Source organism: Trachypithecus francoisi, unplaced genomic scaffold, assembly GCF_009764315.1.
Source record: "Trachypithecus francoisi isolate TF-2019V2 unplaced genomic scaffold, Tfra_2.0 Lachesis_group8, whole genome shotgun sequence".
NCBI lineage: Eukaryota > Metazoa > Chordata > Mammalia > Primates > Cercopithecidae > Trachypithecus > Trachypithecus francoisi.
In genome coordinates this window covers 19640237-19657055 of record NW_022681473.1, presented here as the reverse complement: position 1 = coordinate 19657055, position 16819 = coordinate 19640237, and the positions used below count along the sequence as shown (strand labels likewise).

General features: G+C 45.4%; 1 protein-coding gene across 1 annotated transcript in view; it reads right to left on the bottom strand.

Moving 5' to 3' along the window:
- The window catches only part of SYT13 (synaptotagmin 13), a 43493-nt gene extending 27321 nt beyond the window's left edge, over positions 1-16172 (bottom strand). Inside the window, exon 1 of the mRNA XM_033205945.1 lies at positions 15870-16172. Coding sequence (XP_033061836.1) covers positions 15870-16052 — 183 coding nt within the window. The 5' untranslated portion in view covers positions 16053-16172. The remainder of the gene's footprint in view (positions 1-15869) is intronic.
- Between the last annotated feature and the right edge of the window lie 647 nt (positions 16173-16819).

Below are 16819 nucleotides of genomic sequence, written 5' to 3'. Positions count from 1 at the left end.
GTGAATATCACCCATTAGAGGTGATGCAGTGTAGAAAAAAAGTGCAGGGAACCGCTAATCTAAGACATCCATCCACTTATATGCAGATACTTGAAAAGCACATCAATCTCTAACCCAGACGTTTAAAAACAGCCGAATTGTAACGTGCAACTTCAAAATCAAGACAGAGACTGTTTTAACTAGATTCTCCTTATATTTTGGTTTTAAGTCAAACTGCTTCACATTATATTGCTGTCAAACAGAAATCAGAATACATTTGTTGCCTGCCAATCATCTGTTTACCCACCCTACATACCATGGGAGATACATGAGTAAGTGAGTAAGTCCCTGCCCTCAGAAAGTTTACCATCCCATGGTAGAGACAAGATATTCCATAAAGGGGAAATACAAGGTGCTTATACTACAATTCTCCTACCCTATGCTCATGGCAGATTCGGCTAATTGATCGAAGCATTCTTTCCTGCTGAGCTCAGACACAGGGTGTTTGTTCAGCTTCAGGCTCCAGGAAGCTACTACCCATTAATAGGAATTGATATGGAAGAAGAAAGACATTTGCTATTCCTGATTCAAACTTATGAAAAGATAGATAAAAATAGAAGGCAGTCTTAAAGAGCTAAATACCTGGACTGTAGGCTACATAAGACCTAAGGAGGAACTCTTCATTGTTGATGTGATCAGAGATGGCTTCCTGGAGAAGGGGCTTCAATGCAGCATTCAGGGATGACTAACAATGAAAGAGAGAGAGAAGCTTCTGAAATAGGGAGGACAGCAGCAGCGTGCATCCAAAGGGGAGCATGCTTAGGACATGGTGAGTCAGCTGGAGAGGAAGGCTGGGGCTGGAGAAATGGAGTTGGAAAGCAATGGTGAGGCCAGGTCATAAAGGGCCTTGAATGCCAAGCAAAAGATCTTGAATTCTATCTTATAAACAATGGAGAACCTTCGACAGTTTGTGAGTAGGAGAATGACATGAGCAAAACTGTGTTTTCAGTAAATCAAACCAGCAGGTACATACAGGAGGGATGGACAGACGTGAAGGAAACTAAGTGAGAAAATCAGCCTGGAGACATAGAGACACAGTGAAGGTAACGCAGTTTGGGGGAACCATGTGCTGGGGAAAGGGAGGAATCCAAAAGTGAGAGCTGCCTCAAGAAAAATACACTTCAACTATAACTTCTCAGGCCTCCCTTTCCAAAAAAGATGCATGCACACGTAGGTTTATTGCAGTGCTGTTCACAATAGCAAAGACTTGGAACCAACCCAAATGCCCATGAATGATACACTGAATAAAGAATATGTGGCACATGTATGCCATGGAATACTATGCAGCCATAAAAAAGGAATGAGATCATGTCCTTTGCAGGGACATGGATGAAGCTGAGAATCATCATTCTCAGCAAACTAACACAACAAAATAAAACCAAACACTGCATGTTCTCACCCATAAGAGGAAGTTGAACAATGAGAACACATGGACACAGGGAGGGGAACACACCAGGGCCTGTTGGGGGTGGGGTGGTTGGGGAGGGACAGCATTAGGAGAAATATCTAATGCAGATGATGGGTTGATGGGTGCAGCAAACCACTGCGGCATGTGTATACGTACGTAACAAACCTGCATATCCTGCACATGTATCCCAGAACTTAAAGTATAACAAGAGAAAGAAAGAAAGAAAGAAAGAAAGAAAGAAAGAAAGAAAGAAAGAAAGAAAGAAAGAAAGAAAGAAAGAAAAGAAAGCAGCAGAACCCCTGTGTGTCACTGGATGTCTGCAGTCTCTGCCATGTTTGGGCAACAAATTGATTCTTCTGTGTGAATTTCATGACTAGTCAGGAGGTACACTTCAAGGGATGGCCATTAATGTGTTGCTTCTAACATTCTTCCAACAGCTGACATTTTGGCAGATTCAAAGCCAGTCAGTATCATCCATAGATCTAGTTCTTCCTTCTTTTAAATGAGATGCAAACCTAACAGATTTCCTTCTGTGTTACAAGAGCTGACAATCAAACAGTCTACAAAATGTCCCAAAATATGATCTGATCATGGAAGGTCAGTGATATCAGAGTACCTGGCTCCAAATTACTATAAATGACAACTATTTTTCCTCAGCTCACTCCAAGCTTTTTGAAATGAGAATAATAGCTCCAAAGCTTCCTATTCGCAGGTGTGTCTGTTTGGCAAGCATGTATTAAAGGCTTCAAGATGCACAAAGCATCAGGCTAGACGCTGAACCAAATGGGAAAATGAAAGTGGCTTCTAAACAATAGAACCTTGTGCAAATAAAGGGTGTTACTACTGCTGGTCCTGAGCTTTGCCAATTTCATTGGCATACTTCCTCTGCCTCACAGACTCTTCCTTTATTATTATTAATCATTAGGGTTGGTAATAATAGCTAACATGGTTTGAGTATGCTATCAATAAGGGTTTTTGCAGGAACAGATAGCACATTATAACTGGGTAATTGAGGAGATTTTCATAAAGCATTTACAAATGTATGGAGGGTTAAGGAAAGCAACAAGGAGTGGCGAGTATGCAGGGGCTGGGAGAGCTGGGCACTGTTAGCATCCCTAGGCCTGAAGGGGCAAGAATCAGGAGAGGTCACTGGAAACAGGACAGGGTGCTGAAGGGAAACGGTGACCTGGCAGGATCTGACCCCTTCAGCTGAGGATGTAGCCACCCCCCAGGCACCTAGCAGGGAGGGAGCAGGGGTGATGAAGGCCCCTCACACTCCTCTTGTCCTCAGATCTCCTTTGGGTCAACTCCACCTGATGCCAAAAGGCAGAGGAGTTGGTCAATGCAGCCAATAGGTGGGGGCCTCCTGGGGCCAGGGTGTGGAGGGGGAGAAAACGGGGATAGACTTGGAGCAGGGGGTGGGGAAGAAGTAGGTTTGGGGTTGAGAGGGGAGCATTCAGGGGGTTCTGGAGGCACAAGGAAATAACTTCCAGCCCAGCACTCACTATGTTCTGTGTATGACTGTGTGATGAACATCCCTCCTTCTAAAATATTAACTGCTTGAGGTCAGGGATGGGTTCTGCCTTGTCACTGCACTGTCCCAAGGGCTAACTCAGTGCCTTGCACATAGCAGGTATGCAAGACATATTTGTTGAATGAATAATCATCCTAGAAATGGAATGTTCATGTTCCCCTTTTCATTCTAACAGACACATTTCATTTATCACATCTGGAATACTCTTGATGAATTTTTCCTTTCCCGCATGGTGAGTAGGCAAGTCATTGCTTTGGTAAAGGATAAATGAGAAAATAATTCACAGATTCTTAAAAATATCCTTTGAGCAACGGCAGGTGCTGAATCCGTTGGGTGCTTTCATACATGTCATCTCATTCATTCTTCCCCATGATCTTAGAGAACCTTGTAGAATCCCTGTTTCATGAATGAGTAAAGTGGGATTCAGAGTGGCCATGGTGATTTGGCTAGGAAATGGTGGAGTCTGAATTCAAATTCAGGCTTTTGAGTCTCATTTGATTCCTATTTTAGCTCAGCATCTTGATTATAAAAATGAACATTTTCATTCTGAGTTAATTTTTTCTTTCGAGTGGTCTCAAAGATTGTTACCTAAAATTAATTCCAGTGTGTACCCAAAATCAAATGCAAGGCTGCAACACGGTGGGATTAGGCTAGGCACCTAACCTCGTGTTCATTCTTTTCTGTTCTTTGTCTCTCCGTGTTTTGTATGGAGGCTGTTGTGCAAAGGGTGATAGTCATGTTGCCACTTAAAGAATCTGCTCCATTTGTTAGTAAGAGACGAGATCATTAGATGACGCACTTGCAAAGAATGTGCAAAGAAGCCCTCCAAATCATGCGAATATTTTCTCTTCATGTCACATCACTGCCTTCACTATATTTCTCTCTGATATCTTCCCCTTTCCTCTATGTGAAGTGACTGCTGGAAATGAAAGTGTATTTTAAGATGCTCGGCGATATGCTCTGAGAAGTGGAGTGCAGGGGGGATTCAGAAATGCAGAATAAGCTTAAAGCTAACAAGATATTCTACAACCGCAGCTGTTTCAATCAACTCTTCTAGTTGTCCTACCAAACTGCTTTTACCCTACCTTATCTGCATCTTCAAACACCATCTTTTCCAAAACATCCTTCTTAATTCTACTTGAAAAGCAAAGTCTTTGCAATCCTGCCTCAATAAACTACAGCCTTTACATCGTGCTGTTCTTACCAGCAAGTCCAACCTGTGTGGTTTATAATGCTCTTCCAAACAAAACGTCTCCCTGGGTATTACCTCATTGGCCTGGCAGCTGAAGATTTTAAAAACTCTCTCTAACGTTAGCCAGATGAACAGAGACCTGAAGGGAGAGAAACCTGTAAAAAGTGAAGCTGCCACATGCTTCCTGCTGGTATTGATTTCTTGATATGTCATGAAAGGCAAGCACAGAGATCCTTCAGTGAACTCAGCATCCTCTCCTGCTTCTCTGTGCCTGTGGTTTTTATTTTGGCTACAAGCAGAGGTGGCAGCCCCACGGATCCCTGCCTTCTCATTTGTCTACCCATCCATTCACCAATGTATTTAGTCATTCAACATGTCTCCTCGTTTCTCTTTGCTATATGCTAAGTCCTGCTCAACTTTCCATGAGGGAAAAGCATGTCTTTGACTTAATGAGTGGAGGTGGGGGTAGGGAGAGGAATCAATGAAATATGTCAAAATACTCTAAGGTCTATGCCAGATGGACTGACTCAATTTTGCAGAATTCTCACAGGACCCCCTCCCCTTTATGCTTGTTTTCATTCATATTCATATATGCAACTCCTCCTCATTATTTGACTCTGAGCTGTTCCTAAAAACATGCTGATTAGCAGATTTCAGAAAGCAGGCACTGGTTCTCCATTATTTTAATAGGAAAAATTATAATGCATTCCAGGTCCACCCCAAAACCACAATCAGCTTCCCCAAATAGCACTGTAACATTCTTAAGCAGTGTGTAAAAAATCTCCCAGGACTTTTCTATAACATAAGGCAATTAAGGCATCCTTTATCTAATGAATTAGGACTTATTGAACTCCTCCTGAAGGTTCGTTGTGTGGGCAGCAACTGGCCCTGGAGAGGGGCAAGGCTCCTCCAGGCATCACACTGGCCTGGCAGTGTTGATACATAAGGAAATATTAAAAGACACTAAATACTGCCTCAATTAGATGGGGTTTGCAGGGCCCAGGTATCAGCGTGAATTTGAGTGGGACCATGAGGGAGTAAAGCTTGGGGGAACAGAATGGGAAAGATGACAATAATAACATATTTGACAAACAGAGCAGCAGGTGCAAACTTGCTGGAAGAACAGGGCAGCCAGGACTACTGCACACACACTCTATTCTTCTCACGAGACTCATGAACAATGAAATGTTTTTATGGGTTGCCCATGTGGACTCATTTTAATGGTTGCTCAATATAGACAGCAAATGTTTGTTAAAAACTTGCCAGCTACTGTGATTTTGGATATATACCCAAAGGATTATAAATCATTCTACTATAAAGACACATGCACATGTATGTTTGTTGCAGCACTGTTCACAATAGCAAAGACTTGGAACTAACCCAAATGCCCAGCAATGATAGACTGGATAAAGAAAATGTGGCACATATACACCATGGAATACTATGCAGCCATAAAAAAGGATGAGCTCATGTCCTTTGCAGGGACATGGATGAAGTTGGAAACCATCATTCTCAGCAAACTAACACAGGAACAGAAAACCAAACACCACATGTTCTCTCTCATAAGTGGAAGTTGAACAATCAGAATACATGGACACAAGAAGAGGAACATTACATACTGAAGCCTGTCAGAAGGGTGGGGGCTAGGGGAGGGATAGCATTAGGAGAAATACCCAATGTAGATGACAGGTTGATGGGTGCAGCAAACCATCATAGCACATGTATATCTATGTAACAAACCTGCACGTTCTGCACATGTATCCCAGAACTTAAAGTATAATACAATAAAAAAAAAAAAAAAACTTGCCAGCTACTGACGAATATTGTAAAAGTGAGAATTTGGATTTTTCTTTTAGATGTTAAAAGCTCAGAAAATACCACAAAGAGATACTACTTAGCACCCACTAGGATGACTTTAAAAAATAAATAAATAAAATAAATAAAAAATACCAACTGCTGGCAAGGAGGTGGAGAAATGAGAACTGTCATACATTGCTGGTGGAGATTAAAATGGTGCAGTTGCTGTGGAAAGCAGTTTAGCGGTTCCTCAAAATGTTAAATATAGAATTACCATATGATCCAGCAATCCCACTCCTAGGTATATACTTGAAAGAATTGAAAACAGGTACTGAACTACTTGTACAGGAATGTACTTAGCAGCACTATTCACAATGGCCAAAAGGTAGAATCAATCCAAATGTCCATCAACGGGTGACTGGATAAACAATATTACGTGTGTCCATACAACGGAATATTTTTCGGCCATAAAAAGAAATAAAGTACTAATACATGCTATGATGTGGATGAACCTTGAAAACATGATGCTAAGTGAAAGAAGCCAGTCACAAAAGATCACATATCATATGATTTTATTTATATGAAGTGTCCAGAATAAGCAAATCCATAAAGACAGAAAACAGATTGGAGGAGGGAGGAATAGTGATTATTTAATGGATGAGGGGTTTTCTTCTGAGGTGAGGAAAATGTTTTAGAACTAGGTGGAGGTAGTGGCTGCACAACAATGTGAATGTACTAAATGGCATTGATCCTACACTTTAAAGTGATTAATATCGTGTGAATTTCACCTGAATAAAAAAAGCTTTGAAAATAATGGTAATCTTCACATTATCAGTACATAGCTCAATGCCCCTCCTGGAGACATTAACAAATGTTTGATTTATGCATGCATGAACGAATGCATGAATAAATGAATCTGTCCATGGTCTCCAATGCCCTGCTCATCCAGGCCCCTGCCTATTTCCCCAGCTTCATTGTTCACCAGGATCTCCCTTGCTCTCTGCTCTTCAGCCACACTGGCTTTTCCCCAGGCTCTCTTAAATGTTAGGCTTCCTCCTGCCACAGGACCTTTGCACAGGCTCATTTCTCTGTGTGGAGCCCCCAACATCCTTCCCTTTTGCCCTGGTTAAGATCTTCTCCCACTCTAGCTCTCAGTTTGGCCATCACTCTCTAGGAAAGCTTTCATCTTGTAAGGTGTTCTCATAAAAGCTCTTCATCTTACACTTACAAAGCACCAGAACCTTCTGTTCAGGTCATCTACCACCAGCACACATTTTCATTTATTTGACCTCTTCTTCTATAAACTCTGGTTTTACCCATTATACCATAAGTTTTGTGAGGGCTGAAGATAGGTCACTGTGTCATTGGGAAGAGGGTAGTTACCACTGTATCCTCACCTCCCAGCACAGCACCTGGCACATAGTTGCTTAATAAACACAACCAAGGGAGAAAAAGAGGGAGGAACACACCTTTTACACCTGTTTTCCTTTATAACTGTATTAGTTCCATTATTTCTTATCAAATTAGTTATAGGGGGCCCTTTGTGTGCACGTGTGTTGATTCTGATACATACGTATACAATCTCTTAGTTCTTAAAACTTGTTTCTATGAAGCTATTCTCCATCCTCAGACCAGACTTTCCCATTGTTTCTTATCATGAAATAAGCCCTAGGGGTACTGAACATAGTAAGAAGAAGGTGGAAGCAGGAGGTGAACTGCTGCTGGTTATTGGGAGATTGTAGGTCAGTGTGGACAACAAAGGGACTGTCTCCACATACTCGGATTGCTCTCGTAGGTCTTTGATCCTGGAATGGTTGTGTCTTATTTTTTCTCCTCTTTATCTTCTGGGTCTGATGCTTCCCTCTCCTGCTGGTCTCTTCTCTTCCTTCTGCCTTTGCTGGGGCCCCTTTTGGTTTGTCTTTCAGGTGTTTCCTTCATCATGATCCAAAGGCCTCTCTATCCCTCCTCCTATGCCCCAGGTACCTCCTCGTAACTTGGCTAGTATCTGAAAATCTGGAAAGGATGCAGCACTGTTTTCTCCTGGAATTAACAAAAGGTGCTAGTGAATTGTCAGTTCCATGAAGAGAAGAGCCATGTATCTGAATTATCTACAAACTGTACCCAAACAAGGAACTAGGGGAGGAAGGGAGATGGGACAGGTCAGATCTGTCACTGGAAAAAAGACTGAGGGACACAGGCTTAGGGGCCCACATATGAGTGCTTTGAAGAGTATTTCCAGTGAGTCTGTGCTCTTCTTCCTGAAAGAATCTATGCTAATTTCTTGAAGAAAAATTCATACTGTCTTCCACGTTGCTAAGCAACCAGCCCAAACATGTTTACTGTGTAAAATCTATGTGGAGGGCCCTGGGCTGCACCCAATGCCTGAAGTGTGATGGCGGCAGCAAAGCAATCCAAAGCACTGGGAAAGGTTTCTGAAGGTGACCCTCAAAATGTGTATTTGTAGACACTTTTATGCCGTATCTGGGGAAACACAATGGCTCGAATAAAATTTTGACTACTTTTTTTCTGCTAATATCCAGCCTAGTAGTCAAAAGTGTTCACGCTGAAGACAAATTTTGTAAATTTGATTCCCAACTCTCCCACTGAATATGTTACTTAAGCTTTCTGTGTTTTACTTTTCTTCTCCAAAATGAAAAATAAAACTTATGCATATTTCATAGGGTTATTGTGATAATTAAAATTAATATGGTTATGGCCAGGTGAAGTGGATCGCACCTGTAATTATAGCACTTTAGGAGTCCAAGTCAGGAGGATGGCCTGAGCCCAGGAGTGCAAGAACAGCCTGGGCAACATAGTGAGAACCCCTCTCTAAAAAAATAAATTTAAAAGAAATTAGCCAGGGACGGTGGCACATGGCTGTATTCCCAGCTACTTGGGAGGCTGAGGTGGGAAGATCACTTGAGCTCAGAAGATCAAAGCAGCAGTGAGCCATAACCATGCCACTGCACTCCAGTCTGGGTGGCAAAGTGAGACTCTGTCTCAAAAAACATTTTAATATGGTTAAAATGCTTAGAACAGTGATTGGCACATATAAAGAATTTGATAAATGTTAGTTATTCTATCATTGTTATTTATTACTCTACAGAAATACTTTGTTGTGGTGGTGGTTTATACGAATGGGTGAGTTCACCAGGCAAGAGATCAGCTAATAGTAGGCTAGAAAATGAGTCCTTTAGGCCGGGGCGCGGTGGCTCAAGCCTGTAATCCCAGCACTTTGGGAGGCCGAGACAGGCAGATCACGAGGTCAGGAGATCGAGACCATCCTGGCTAATACGGTGAAACCCCGTCTCTACTAAAAAAATACAAAAAACTAGCCGGGCGCGGTGGCGGGCGCCTGTAGTCCCAGCTACTCCGGAGGCTGAGGCAGGAGAATGGCGTGAACTTGGGAGGCGGAGCTTGCAGTGAGCTGAGATCCGGCCACTGCACTCCAGCCCGGGCGACAGAGCGAGACTCCGTCTCAAAAAAAAAAAAAAAAAGAAAATGAGTCCTTTAAAAGTCTGAGAATCCATAGAGGTCAGACCTTACAGCCTTCCAGAGTTGAATCAGTTCCAGGAGTGGGGTTAGCAATACATGGGGTGTCCCAGCATCATTAAGGTACAGGGGAGAGTTCAGAAGAACAACCAACCTGCACTGGAGAAAGTTCTATTTTAGGCTGAAGCGGGGAATAAGACCCCCAGCCCGGGTTTCCCATGGCACCTTGTGCTTCCCTCATCATGGCAATTGCTTATTTTATTGTCTGTCTCCCCATTTATCAAGAAGAGCATATATTTGTCTTTCCATTGCCATATCCCAAGGCCTAGCATGTGCTCATTAATCTTTGATGAGTGAACTATTTAACTAATGAAATGCAGCATCTGTCCATCCTCACTCTTATATGTGTGAATTGAAACAACGGATCAGAGAAGGCATTGCTTTAGAGGACTAAGGAAGAGAAGAGGTGGGAGGCCTAATAGGGCTACACTGATGGTCTTAAGGTCCCAATCCCAAGGGGGAATCCTTTATGCAGCACACAGGAGGTGGCCATGGGAGAAACAGCAGAAAGCAAACAGGGCCGAAGAAGCAGTTTATTAAAAAACCACAAAAAGAAGGCTCATCTGTCTTGAATATGGCCCCAAAGTCCTCCTGGCAATAAAAATACTGGCCTGGTACTCAATTAATGTTCACAAACATGTCACAATATGACACTTTTTAATAAAAACCTTACTGATGTATAACTGCAGACAGAAAAGTACATAAATCATAAATGTAGAGCTGGATGTATCTTCACAAAGTAAACACACCTCTGTAACCAGGACCCACGTCAAGAGGCAGAGCATGAACAAAAGCCCAGAAGCTCTCCCACCCAGCTGCAGTCATTTCCTGTCCCCCAGGGTAACACCATAAATAAACTGCGCTGGCTTCAAATCCTGTGTCAATGGAACCCTAACAGTATGTACGCCTTTGTGTCTTCCCTCTCTTATTCAGTGTTAGGTTACAAGATAATGATTTAATTCAAAACACTGCCATGTGCTCAGCATCATACCAGACATTGTCAAGAATACAAGGAAAATTAAGGAAAAATTATCTGATCTTAAGGAGAAGACTCCACCACACATACATTGTTTGATAGAAATTCAGGCTGGCAGTGGTGGCTTACGCCTGTAATACTAGCACTTTGAGAGGCAGAGGTGGGTGGATCACCTGAGGTCAGGAGTTCGAGACCAGCCTGGCCAACATGGTGAAACCTCATATCTACTAAAAATACAAAAGATTAGCCAGGCGTGATGGTGGGCGCCTGTAATCCCAGCAACTTGGAAGGCTGAGGCAAGAGAATTGCTGAACCCAGGAGGCAGAGGTTGCCGTGAGCCGAGATTGCACCATTGCACTCCATTCTGGATGACAGAGCAAGACTCTGTCTCAAAAAGAAAAGAAAGAAAAGAAAGAAAGAAAGAAAGAAGGAAGGAAGGAGGAAGGAAGGAAGGAAGGAAGGAAGGAAGGAAGGAAGGAAGGAAAGAAAGAAAGAAAAAGAAAAAGAGAAAGAAAGAGAAAGAAATAAAGAAGGAAAGAAAGTCAACACTTATTTATATTATTTTGTAAAACCTTAGAACTAATCTACTAGGGTTCCACTGAAAGCTACTTCAGTGATCCTGACTCTGCTGGAAAGAGGATGGAATTGTAGAGTTTGGTCACATGTGACAGTGGGGGACAGTGGGGACATGGATAGAAGGGACCTGGGGACCAGACGCAGTGGCTTACACCTGTAACCCCAGCACTTTGGGAGGCCGAGGTGGGCAGATTACGTGAGCTCAGAAATTCGAGAGCAGCCTAACCAACATGGCAAAGCCTCGCCTCTACTAAAAATACAAAAAATTTGCCAGGCGTTGTGGCGCACACCTATAATCTCAGCTACTCAGGAGACTGAGGCAGGAGAATCGCTTGAGCCCAGGAGGTGAAGGTTGCAGTGAGCCGAGATCATGCCACTGTACTCCAGCCTGGGTGACAGAGTGAGATTCCGTCTCAAAAAAAAGAAAAAAAAAAGGTGTGGGAACTCCTGCTGAGGGCCAAGCAATTTCAATAAAGCCTCTGGCCACGTGTTAGCTTCAAAGGGACAGCACTGGGGTCACCCAGGGGACCTCTCTGGCCTTTGAAAAGATTCACTTAAGTGCACAGCAAGGTAGGCACCATGTTGGGAGAAAACTAGGCCATGAAAAGGAAGGCTTCCTGAAAACAGGACATGTGTGCCTGCCAAGTGGTAGGGGTACAGGACTGAGCCATGAGGCGAGGGGAAAAGAGCCGTTCTCCTTGCTTGCTCCCAAGTTCTTTAGGTTGGGTGAAAGGAGGACTTCCCATGAAAGGACCCAGAAGTGGGCTGAGTGGCAGCCTGTGTGGACAAGGGTGATGAGGAAATTCAGAGGCAGGAACCCATGGGTCTGGCCGCTGCTCACTAATAGATTCAGAAGTAATGGTGAAGGAGAAACCAACATTCTCGCTTTGCCCCCCGGCTCTGTCTCCTTGCTCAAGCTGCCAGGTCACTGCCTAATGATCAAGCCTCTAGAGCTAGGCTGATGACAGAGAGGTCCCAGGTGACCTGCCAGGCTAGGAGTGGGCGGCATAGTAAAACTGAATTCCTTGCATGCCCGGAAGGGTAGCACATGAGTGAGAGTGAGGCACTGTCTAAGAAGGCAGGATAAAGGGTCCAGAGGGTGTATTTCAGAAAAGCAAAGAACTGTGACTTGAAACCAGCTGGAAGCATGAGAGGAAATGCATGGCCGAGGGCTGCCTAGGGACATTTCCTCTGAATTGCTGGAAAAAGCAGAAAATAAAAGACACAAGGCTGCAAAGGACGGCCTAATAAAACCAAATTGTAAAGTAGCTATACGTTTGCTTCTTTATGAATTCATTAAATAACAGAGTCTAGCAGGAGATTTAATAAGTACCATAATTTAGATTGAGAGATGAGTGTAAATCTAATGTGAACCATCTGCAACAGCTGTAATGTACAACCAAAGTATCTGTGATTTCCCTTGGGGACAAAGTCACAGGTATGGATGATATACTATGGTTTTTGCTGCTATTTCTACTTAACAGAAAATACTGTTTCAGTTAGAGGTGAGTGAAAATAATGATGTCATTTTTTTTCCTATCCAAGACCATGGACCTTTTAATGCTATCTACAGACTGAGATTTGTGGACCCAGAATAAGAACCCCTGGGGGCCAAGCACAGTGCTTCATTCCTGTGACCCTAATAGTTTGAGAGGCTGAGGCAGGCCAATTGCTTGAACCCAGGAGTTTGAGACCAGCCTAGGCAACATGGTGAGACCTTGTCTCTACAAAACATACAAAAAAATTAGCCAGGCATGGTGGCACGTGCCTGTATTCCCAGCTACATGGCAGGCTGAGGTGCGAGGATCACCTGAGCCCAGGAAGTTGAGACTTCAGTGAGCCTTGATCACACCACTGCACTCCAGCCTGGGTGATGGAGTCAGACCCCATGTAAAAAATAAACAAAACCCCTGGGAAAACTCCAAATTTCTTTTCAAAATCACTACAAACTTTCAACTTCATCCAGCCATTCAGGGTCAGAAATCAGATTTCTAGGAATGGCCTCCAAATCCAAAGAATTTTTCCAGCAGCCACAACTTACAAGTTACAGAGACACTGGCTATTAGACCTCGGACACCTCTGTTGGGATTTTAGTAATCTAGGCCCCTATTTTCCAGCCTCCATATCTTCTTTCCTCAAGGAACATCCTCAGAGAGCTTCCCTGGCTCTTGCCCTCCTCGTCAACAGGCGCCAAGTACATCACCCTCCTGTCATCTGCCACCCCTAACGCCACCTTCTTTACTTGCTTTGAAATGTCAGTTGGTTGTCTTTTCTCAATTTACTGCATCTGGGCCAGTGGCTGAATGAATCTGAGAAGAATGGCAACCAAGTCATTGTGAGATCTCAGGTTCAACACATTCACACCCATAAATTCAGCCCCAAGTTGCCCACATCTTTGTCACTGAGGGAACCAGATATGGGAATGTGGATGGGCAGGTATCATGTATCAACAAATATTTACTGTGCCCCTACTGAGCTCACACTTGGTTACAAAGACATGGTGAGTGCATCCATATTTGAAGATGAGAATCCCCACTGGATGGTCCATGAGATGACTTTATTCATTCACAATTTCTTACTGGACACCTACTAGTTTCCAGGCACTGAGTGGGTGCTGGGAATAAATATTACACCAATAAGTGAATATGAAAGATTGCATCCTAGTGTAAAGAATGCCATAAAAGGATTTGGAAAGAACAGTATAGGAGAGGATAACAGGAACGGGGTGTTTTGTTTCATGTGTCAGTGGGCAAAATCCTCCCTAAGACTTTAAATGGAAAAAGATCTGAAGAATGAGAAGGAGTCATTTATATGAAAGGCCAGAGAAAAATGAAGGGGCAGAAAAGGGCTTGGTGTTTTAAAAGAATAATCATAAATCCAGGGAGGCCAAGACTGCTGATGAAGAAAGAAACTGGCATGAGCTTGGCTGGAGAGGCAGGCACCTTCCATGTCAAAGCAGGTGAGTGGGTGGAGAGAAGTGGCTAATAGCCTGGCCTCCAGAATCAGACAAGCTCAGCTAGAGTCTGGCTCTAAAACTTCTCTAGCTGTGCAGTTCTAGGCAAGTCAGTTACCTTCTCTAAGCCTCAGTTTCCTCATCTTTAAGTTAGGATAATTCTATGGCTCCCTCACTGGGTCAAGAAATGCACTAATTAGTGTAAAGCACTCTGAACAGTGCACCTGGCACAGAGTGTATGCTATGTCATGGTTTGCTATGACCTCTTCCAAGCTCAGTGAGAACTTGTGGAGGATTTGAAGCAGGGGAGAGACACAACCTGGTTTGTCTTTAACAGACGATCAGCTGTTCTGTGGGCTACTGGTCATCAATAAGACAAAGCATTGGAAGAGACCCTAGAGGTCATTTACACCAACTACTTTCCCAGTGGTTCTCTCTAGGAAGGGGAGGGGATGGTGCCTGGAGAGACATCACTGAAAGGCAGAAGAGTGGCAGTTCCTCAAGTGTGTTGGGCAGGAAAGAAGGTTGAGAGGCGGCCGGCCACGACTTCTGGAGAAGGGCTCCCAACCCCTGGCCAGTGGAAAGCCCACTATTTCCATTTCCAGATCGCCCCAAGTCCCACATTCTGCTGTGCAGCCGGCTCCTATTTAGCCACTGTCAATGTCACTATTCTTGGATTATAAGTGCCTCAAGGACAGCAGCCATTTCCTTTCCACTCTCACTGTACAGTGACTGACACAGGCCCCACACAACTGAGTCCTCTGAGCTTTTGAATTATTGATTGGAAAAAGGAAGATGGAGTCACAGCATTTTAATACCGCTCCTGGAACCTAGACGGATCTAGAGGGTCTTTAGGAGGTCCTTCAAGTCATGCCCCTGCCCCAGGGCCATCCTTCTTCAAATCACTCTAGCAAGACTCTTTGCCTCTTGGTTCTCCAGAGAACATTCTGCACTCTGCACTTTGGAAATGCATCCTGGTGGTCATAGCCTATGCAGGGAAATCCTTCCAAACCGCTTCCCCAGACCCCTTCTGTTGCTCTTTACAATGGGAGCACGGACTATTTCCTGCACGAAGGAGCTCTGGCCATGAGCAAATGCATGGGATAAAAGCCCTCCTGTCTCCAGGGACATCTGCAGAGACATCTGCAGAGACATCTGCAGAGACATCTTGGGGGAGGCCATAGCAACCCCCTCTGACTGACCGGAGCTCAGAGCTGCTAGGGGATGGGGAAGAGTCCTTCAGGCTCCTCCGGGATTCAGCTCTCCAGACCCCTCTAGCTCCTCAGCTCCTGCGGGACCGCAGCCACCTCCCGTCTGGCTTTCCAGGCATTATCTCTTCTCAGCTCTGGCAGGGCTTGCCTTACCCTGGCTCCACAACCACCATCCCCCTCCCTCTCACAGACCCCAGTCTTCCTCCCCATTCTGCAAGTTCCTCATTCTCCAGTTCCTCTCAGGGTCTTCCCTAACCCTGGCGATTCCTCTCCCAGCCTCCCTCTCTTCTTACCCTTCCCAGCCCTAATTCTTATCCAGGTCCCCTTTCCTGTCCCCTCTCTTTAGCTCTCGGTGCTGGCCCCCATTCTTCCCTCAGTCCCCACAAGCTCCCCGACCCCCTCCCCCCGCCCGCTTCCTAATTCTCCTTCACCTCTCCACCATCCCCCAGCCTCCCCCATCCGCCTGCCTTTTTGACTCCCTGACCTGTCCTCCAGCGCGTTTGCTGTCCCCTCTCCCCGCCAAGCTTTGTCGCGCAAAGATCCACGACCGTGCCCCACCCCATTTCGCCCTCTGCAGCTGCCCGGCGACCCCACCTCGCCCCTGGAGGGCCCGCGCGCCTACCCCGCTCACCTGTTGTGCAGACCGGAGCAAGCTCGGCTTCGCCTTCTCCGGGTCGGGGTCCTGGTCCCGCGGCAGCAGCCCCTTCTTGGGGTGCATGTGCCGACACAAGCAGGTGACCCCGCACAGCGCGAGGATGCTGGTGGCCGTGCCCAGCGTGGCGCCCAGCGCGATCACAGGCACCGACAGCACCATGGTGCCCGCTCCCCGAGCTGGGCTGGGTCCCGCCGCCGCGCACCTTCCCCGGGCCCGGCCCGCCTCCAGGCAGCTCCCGGGATCCGGGCGAGCCAGCAGCTCTCCCGCCGCCAGAGGGGCGGGGACGGAGGGAGGGAGGACGGCTGCGAGGACGTCAGAGGAGGCTGGACCCGGAGCCACGTCAACTGGCACCCCCCTTCTCGCCAACACGTGACCGGACCCCCACCACAACAGGAGCCGGAGCCTTCCAGGTGGAAGGAGCCTTGGGGTTGTTTCAGGCCATTCTTAATGCTTTGTGTACAACAGGGGACAACTGGGCCCAAGATGTGTTGGAGCCTGTGGAGGTCACACTGTGTTAGTGGACAAACCTGGGCTCCAACCATATCTGCCACTCTAGGAGTCACTTTCCCAGACTATTAGCTCCTTGCTCACCCTTCTACCCGAGCGGCTGGCCAAGCTGGCTGTAAAATTGGGTCCTCCGAGAGTTTTTTCAAACACAAAGCTGGATATTTCCCAGGTCCCCAATCTGGGAGATGGTTCTTACAGGGAAAAGGAACAGGCCACAGGTAGAGGGAACCGATGGGATGTCTGGGTTGCGGCTGTACCTGTGACCTGCTGAAGATGGATAATACAGATGCATCCCCTTAGAGCTGCCCAAGAGTTCACCTTTATTACCTAATTTAATCAGCAGGTATTCTCATCTTTATATATAGATGAGGAAGCTGAGGCTCAGAAGAGAGGTGCACAGGTAGAAAAATCATCACCCT